Below are 8,344 nucleotides of genomic sequence, written 5' to 3'. Positions count from 1 at the left end.
TTTGTCAGGAATCCCAATGATAGGAAACGCGTTAATTTACCATTTTAATTGATTATTATTGGAGATCTGTCGTTAATGGCTGCTCCATGGGCTGCTGTATACCGTCATGAGCAGCAACCAATCACAATTTATCCTTTTGATTGTAATCGACTCTGATTGGCTGAATGCATCATAAGCCCGCCCACCAGAAACTTGCATATGTAGGTTGTCTCTGAGCCAGAGAGAGTGACAGAAACTTGGGCGTCCTCTGAAACTACTGCGAAGATGGTGCTGAAAGCTGTCTGTGTGCTGGCGGGAGCCGGAGAGACCAGCGGCACCGTTCATTTTGAACAGGAGGTAAGGCGTGCTGCGTTTATTTCAGAGGTAAAAGTATCTAATCTGTCATTTTAACGAAACTACCCGATAATGTGTGTGTGAGAGAGAGAGAGCGCTCAAATGCTAAGCTAGCTAAAGTCTCCCCTCACCAGCCGGTAGTTAAGTTTAGATTGGTTTTCAGGAAATATCTCTCTAGCTAGCTGAGTTACATGTCACATTTGAATGACAAGTGATCGATCTATTTCCGATATAGCAAACCTGCGCATTTTTTTGCATAGGTTATCTAACCGCGTGTCCATGCAAATAAACGCTAGCCTGCACGTTGCAAAACGTGAACTAACGTAAGTCTTAACCGAAGTACGCACAGAGTCAGAACCGGTACGTGTCATCTTTTATTCAAAGCTTGTCTTGGTTAGCTGGTTAATGTCAAAGTCACTGCGTTAATTCCCAACCTTTGGCCGTCTAAGGCCTGTGATTAGTTAATGATAAACAGTGCGTGTGCTGGAACCGCCTGTTGCCTGACCTGCAGGGTCAGACTGTGTTATTAATACTGATGGAGTCTGATGTGGTTAGATTCACCACACCGAGCCAAGCATCACTTCTGCTTGTTGTTTTCACCAATGGGTCGCACTCAAAAGTCACACAGTCAATGGTAGCCTTTAAGAGAGGATCAAACTCTGGCTCATTTTTTTTAAATATATTTTGCTGAGTCACTGCGTGCGCTCCTCCTTGTTGCCTTTTTATCTGGAGGGTGAAGCTGGACTCGACAGCCATGTGCCACTGAGGGTGAGTGCGCAGCTTTCCACCACCCAAAGACAAGTTATTGGACTTAATGTTGAATCTTCCACATCATCTTTGGTGATCTGACCACAGGGCTAAATGCTTTGTCCACTGAAATTTGCTGAAGGGTTAGGGTATCATTATTATTTTTTTTTGTTTATTATGCAAGGTCATGTGCAGACACTGATATCTTTGTCTTAGTCATTGTGCTGCAGTTTTAAATTGAATGTCATGAAACCCTTGGCTGAAAAGCAGGAGCATTGTACATGATTTTTCTTTTGCAAAGCTAGCAACTCGATGATCTAAACATTTCAGAGGCCAAGCAAAGTTAAATTTTTTTTATTTTTTTGGGTCTAAATATATTACTCTTTGAATCACTTGTCCTGTGTTCCATCCAAAAGAAAAAATAAAATAAATTTCCACTAAGGTGTTCTGATTTCATGATGGTTCCACTTAGCTTTGACAAGTCTACATAGATCATAGATCTAGACCTTCTCTCTGTGCAGCTGATTAAAATCCTGCAGCAGCAGCACTAGGACTGTGTCATGGGCGGAGCGGTTGGTCACACTGAGCCAGACGGCAGCCTGCCGTGCAACACAAGCTGCAAACTCCAAACAATCACATTAGCTTTCCTGCTAAAGTCTCCTCCTGAACTAAAGTTACAAACATGAACACATGTCTTGTTCTGCTTTTTGAATGACTAACTGGGGAAAAGTGTAATATTTCCCCAAATGTTTTACTTCTTTTTAAATAACAAAATTACTAATACTCTTGTTGAAGAATCAATTTAGAGTGCTTAGAAAAGGCGATGTGACAGTAGTTGGAGGGACGCCATCTTTCTTTCTCCTGCACAGGGAGGTCTGTGACATGCTGTGCATGACTGGAAATGTTATGTTGCACAGGCAGTTTAAGCAAGATGGATGTTCCTGATAAAAGAACCAGAACTTGTTTGTTTTTTTTTGTTTTATTTATGGAATTGATGTCAATGTGGCCTAATCAAATGAAAAATTTAACTTTCCTTTTTATATTTCATGTTATCAAGTGACTGCCTGGGAAGAGAGGAAAAAAAGATTAAAAGGATCCTTTGTTTTGTGTGCTTTAGCTTAAAGTCCTTCTAGCCATCTGGCTGTGAAGGCTCTTTTGTGTCATTGTATCCCAATGGGTTGTGTTTTTCTGCTGTTAGAGTGAATCAGCCCCTGTGAGGGTGACAGGAGAAATCAAAGGCCTTACTCCTGGTGACCATGGTTTCCATGTCCATGTTTTTGGAGACAACACGAACGGTGAGCAACAGTTGTGTGTTAATCATATCAAGGTTCTCAAATCGCAGGACTTGCAAATCAATGTTACAACATTGCTTGCTTTCAGTTTACCTCCACTCAGATTTGATACGAAATGTTTGAGAGATGTGCTTTTTTTTTTTTTTTTTCCCCAGGGTGCATCAGCGCAGGCCCTCACTTCAATCCCCACAAAAAGAATCATGCCGGTCCTAATGATGCTGAGAGGTGAGTCGAGCCCCAGGGAAGAGTAGTTATGAGCCATTACAGTGCGCAGCGGGCTTTGAGGCACATTATAACAGTTGATGCAAATAGCTAACTCAACTGAAGCCATAGACACAGATTCAGAGATCACTAAGCTCGCTCACATGAGAAATACATTTTAAAATCATGCCTCCTATGTAATATTTAGAAAGGCTTATATTTGATCAATAACAGAATAAAATGGGAAGATCTGTTCTTACAAATATGTTTATACAGCAGGAACAAAAACTTGCATAAATTCACTTCACTGGAAGTTACATTGATTTATGCTTTGAATAGATGAGCCATATGAACTTTGTTTGTAGGGGAACAGAAGTTGATTTCATATCCTACTTTGCCTTTTGTAATTGGAGGGTAACTGTCAAGGTTTCCCAGCTGGAATAAAATGATCAGCTGTTGAAGTTGAATAAATACTACCACACGGTAATGAGAGTTTAACAAATCATTATCAATAATAAAAATGTGTCAGTCCATTGATACTAAATTCCCCAACTAAACAATTAGCACCTGAAAACAAAGAATATAGAGCACAGGTGCAGGAAGTGCACAGGTGAAAGTAATGATGGCTTCATATCATGCAGATGTGCCACTGAGCCTGTGTGCAAACACCTGGAATGATTAACTAAAATACAGCCAGTAGAAGTGACTTCATTAATCCATCAGTGTGTATATGTGAATGAAGGGCTAAGAACCATGTATTTACATTGGAACAAATAAGTTCTGGTCTGATACAGTTTTCAGTCAAAGTAGCCAGTTGCAAGAACTCTTTGTTAAGATGGGTTTAATGCAAGTTGTTTTTTTTTGTTTTTTTTTAATAGGCATATTGGAGACCTGGGAAATGTGACTGCAGGAGAAAACAATGTTGCCAAGGTAGACATTACGGACAAGATGCTCACCCTCACTGGCCCCTACTCCATCATTGGCAGAACCATGGTGGTAAGGAAAAGTCATTCTCCGCTTCAGTTCCAGTGTACATTTGAGAGACCTGTAGGCCAGCTTTAGCTTAAAGTTAACTTCTTAATCTTAGCTTGAGGAGATGGGCCCTAGGTGTCAGAGGAACTGAAACCTGCAGGATATTGCACTTGCTGACTGGAACTGGGCTCCTAGGCTAAAAGCTGTTGATGGGAAAACCTTTTTGACTGCTTTGTCCTGTGTCTTAGGTCCATGAGAAGGCCGACGATCTGGGAAAAGGACAGAATGAGGAGAGTCTAAAGACGGGCAACGCCGGTGCACGTTTGGCCTGTGGTGTCATTGGCATCACCGAATGAAGTAGTCTGCTGGAATATGAAGCACTGGAAACAACTTTTCCCCCCCACAGCACTTAATAAGACCAACCTAGCTACTTGATGTCACAGTTTGTCCTTTTCAATACTCTGGCTTTTTATTGAGTTAGTCAAAGGAGTAGATGAGCCATGCTTTCCTGTTTGTTTTTCATGACAATTGTATGTGTGGTTTATATGTCTGCTGATTAGTTCTGGTCCCAAAGAGTTGATGACGCACAAGTAATAAAACAGATGTATACAATTTACAAAGTTAATCAATAAATTGTCAGTTCATCTGGATCATGTGTGATAACTTTGGACAGTTACCTATATTTGTGGAGCCATTATTCGGGTTGCTAGTTCCACCTGTGAGCTTGTCTGCTGGTGTGGGATGGGTTTGTGCCTTCAATGAAGACAGACAGTCTTGATCAGGAATGTCTGCTTCGCTGCCACTGTGCAATTTCTTGTGGTTGAATACGGTGTTTTGGTCACTGTTACAAATGGTAAGTATTTATTTATAATGCATTTTACATTTGGGGAAACAAATGAAGGGAGATGTAATATATGAATTTCACTTCTATGGTGACGGCATGATATTTATGTCAAATGTTTAAGTGAACTGAACTAAGGCTGGCCCAGTACCCCAATATCATGTGTCATTAACCTTTTGCTAACTTTATTTTGAAATTCTCCACTAATGCTCACTATCAAATAGGCCCTTCATTATTACTTAATCTTATGACCTTGTCCTGTGAATCAGAATTCCTTTAATAATCCCCAGGGGGAAATTGCTTTTTGTTACACACATCTCCATAAGGATAAACTTCAAACACAAAAGTAAATCAGGTGAGTCCAGAGTCCAGGGTCCTCTCCTCTCTGGTGAAACAGTTCTCATACTGGATGAAGTTGGGCAGTGCCTTTGCCATGGTGACATGGTTGAAGACAGAGATAGCAGTGAGTGCACTCTGGTGTGGAGTCTGTACCCGGGCTATGACGGAGTGGATGACGTCACACGCCGACGTTGGATTGGCTGAAAGGAATGTAAACAGTCACCATGACAACATGTGAAAACTCCCGTGGCAGGCAACGTGGACGAAGACCAACAGCAAACAGTTCAATGTCCGGGCTGCAGATGCGCTCCTTGATAGTAATATGAGCAGGACTGCACCACCTGTTCACCAGAACGGCCCCCCTCCTTTCCGCTCACCGCTCCTGGTGCAGTCTCCATCTTGTTTACCAGCGATCTCACGTTGCCCATAGTAACGATGGGGAGACAGGGTTTATATTTCTTTTCCTCCATACGCCTCCGTTGTCTCCTTCTGGTTTCTCTCCTCCGCTGGTTCTTCTTTCCTCCGCAACCTCGGTGTGTTTTCCTCCACAATTCTTCTGGAATTTGTGAAGATCTCGTGGTCAAGATGCCAGCAGGCTACCAACGGCTACCAACGGCCATATGTTTACTGCACCCGGCAGAGTTAAAGTAGTACTTTCACAGCAAAAAGATGACAAGAGCTCTCTCCACCAGCATGTATTGGAGAGGGAACGTCTTAAAAACATATTACCAGCAAAAAAAGTCAAACAAATAATTAAAAAGATAGTTAAAAGTAAGAAAAAATAAGAAAACGAGCAGGAGCAATCGTAACAGGCAGCATATACTTCCGCACATGCGCACTGGAACATCACCTGTTGGTATACTATGTACTCTAAATTCAGACTAGGTCCAGCTTGGTTTGTGGGTCTGCTGGTTAAATACAATGAAACTTCCCTCTATAGTGACTGAAGGGGGAACTTGAAGGCAACAGATAGTCATGTGTGGTCACCCAAACAAGTTAATTTGGCCATGGCTAGAGTCCCTCACCTGCAGGTATTTGATAAACAACCTGGTGTCCCACAGTCTGACTGGTCACAGATTTCGTTGTAACATCTACCCCGGAAATGTCAGCCTGGCTCGGGGCAAACATCCGCTGAAACAAGAGGACCTGTCCCCTCAGGTAAGACATGTAAGTTTTATTTAGCCAACATTTTCTGCCTTTTTAGCATGTCACTAATATCTCCTGATATCACCTATATTTTGTGTAGTGTCATTCATGTTAAATAACATCCAATAACTAATGTGTAAAGTGAGGCTGGCTGCTTGTTTGGTTTTTGTTCCAGTCCTACTATAGACCTCTATTAAAGGTCCCTGTATGTGGCACATCAGAGTAACGGAAAGCCATTGAACTACTTTACTTTCATTGTCCAGTATTTAAATTACTTTCCCAATGGTTAAAAGAGAAACAAGGGAAAGAAACAAAGTTGAAGTTCCCAGATGGATAACACTAAATGAAGAAAAATCTTGTTTGCCAGACTTTGTATATAAGGACTGAGGTTTTGATAGTTTTTGTCTACAGTGCACAGTTTCTCAACACGCGTCTTGTTCTCAAACATGCAGATATCTTTGTTCATGTGTGGTCACCAGTGATCGTACTGCTGCCCAGTCCACCTCACAGACATCCCAGGCTACAGGTAAGAAAAAGAAATGTTTAAGATATGATGAAAAAGACGTATTTTCCCTATTAAAACCCCTCATATTATGCTCATTTTAAACATTTCATCGTTGTATTTGAACCCCACCTTGAAGGATAAGCCTGGTTCAATACTCTGAGCAGTGGGTTATTTTGTGTTGATGTTGATCAGCCTTACAAAAATAACCCGATAAAAAATTAAAATAAGGCATTTGAAATTTAAGAGGTGACTTTTAAGGTGTTAAATTTCTAGATTCAATTTCTAGGAAAGGGCAGCATGGTGGTGCTGTGGTTAGCACTGTTGCCTCACAGCAAGAAGCGTGGGTTCTCTCCGGGTACTCCGGCTTCCTCCCACAATCCAAAGACATGCACATTAGGTTAATTGGTAACTCTAAATTGTCCGTAGGTGTGAGTGTGAATGGTTGTCTGTGTCTGTATGTGGCCCTGCGATTGGCTGGTGACCAGTCCAGGGTGTACCCCGCCTCTCGCCCAATGTCAGCTGGGATAGGCTCCGCGACCCTGATGGATAAGCGGTATAGAAAATGAGATGAGATGAGATGAGAATTTCTAGGAGGTCCTGTCCCTAAAAAATGTGTGTGTATTAACCTGTATCATCCCGTAGAGGGCGTTGCTACTCTTCAAAACTCAAATTTTGACAAGTACAAGCCTGATGCTCCATAACAGATGGATCAATCACATGGGATTTGCTTATTCTTTCTATTGTAGGAGTTTACCCATGTACACCAGTGGCTGGAGATGCACACACGATAATGCTGTTGCGCATTGTTTCTCATCATTATAGGTGACACGGGCCACTGGGGAGAATTATTCAGTTAATACTGCACATATATAAAAACATTAAATTTCATGAACATCCCAGACAGGCCACAAGAGCTGCCTACTAAAATATAAATGGCCGTTTGTGATTGGAAATTTTGGATTGAAATTGAAATCTTGGTCTTTGTTCTTCATCCATGACATTAAACTGAACAGCTGTGCCCCGCGCTGGCCAACACACACACACACACACACACAGTTACACACATGGACACATTCACATACAGTATGCATGTCCCTGCCTGCAGATAGCCAGCACATGGCTGCAGAAATTGCATACTTTAAAAGCCTTTTCCCTTTCATGGGAGCGGCGGATGCTCCTATGTGAAGTGACTTGGCGCTCGCTACTCTTCTCCAGGGGAAATGAGATATTAGAGACCCTTCAATGGAGTTAATACCTCAGGGAGCAATCCAGAGGCAAGCTGCAGAGTGTGTGTAGTTTAATTCATAGATGAAATGTTTAGCTCTCAACAGTGGCCGTATATGTCGACTTGGGGAACCTTAAGCACCTATTTTATTAGCGAAACATCTGCGGTCGACTTTCATTAAAATTCACCAATGACTTAATAGTTTTCATTACGTTCTTTAGTGGTGGCATTGCAATATTATTTTGAAAAGTATATGCTTTTATCTGTAGTAAGGCCGCTTCAGGCCAAGAACGGCTCAAAACCGCCTATACAAGTTGAAATATCTGTATTAGTGTAGACAGATGCAGCCAGCAGAGCGGAAAGACAGACTGGCGGTAAAAGCTGGTATAAATAGCCTGGGAGTGGAGGTGATGAATAATAGAGACTACCAATGCTGCTGACAGTGAGGGAGAGAAGCCGTGACAGCAGGTAGAGTCCAACAAAGCTCTGCATAGAAGAATAGACCAGAATGAGAAAGACAATGAAAACTATCTAGCCAGTTGGATCATGCGAAAGGCTTGTGTCAATATAAATTTGGACATATATGAATAATCAGCATATCCCTATTTTCTGTCCCAGATATGATTTATGTCTGATGTTGTTTCCTGCATGAGCTTTTGAATTTGTACTTTTGTACCTCTGGTATTAGTGCCTCACATCAAAGTGGTGTTTCATAAGACTTCCGAGAGAGCGCTTTTTAAATG

At 41.8% G+C, this 8,344-nt stretch overlaps 1 protein-coding gene across 1 annotated transcript; it reads left to right on the top strand.

Annotated features, from left to right (window-relative positions):
* Window positions 1–204: 204 nt before the first annotated feature.
* Window positions 205–4,195, top strand: sod1 (superoxide dismutase 1, soluble). Its single transcript, XM_070843409.1, has 5 exons — window positions 205–336; window positions 2,279–2,375; window positions 2,528–2,597; window positions 3,452–3,569; window positions 3,794–4,195. The coding sequence occupies exons 1-5, from the start codon at window positions 265–267 to the stop codon at window positions 3,899–3,901; spliced, it is 465 nt and encodes a 154-aa protein (XP_070699510.1). The 5' UTR covers window positions 205–264; the 3' UTR covers window positions 3,902–4,195.
* The last annotated feature ends 4,149 nt before the right edge of the window (window positions 4,196–8,344 follow it).

Source organism: Pempheris klunzingeri, chromosome 14, assembly GCF_042242105.1.
Source record: "Pempheris klunzingeri isolate RE-2024b chromosome 14, fPemKlu1.hap1, whole genome shotgun sequence".
In the NCBI taxonomy this organism is placed as follows: Eukaryota; Metazoa; Chordata; class Actinopteri; order Acropomatiformes; family Pempheridae; genus Pempheris; species Pempheris klunzingeri.
The sequence above is the reverse complement of the archived record's forward strand: the minus strand, read 5'-3'. Positions and strand labels throughout refer to the sequence as shown.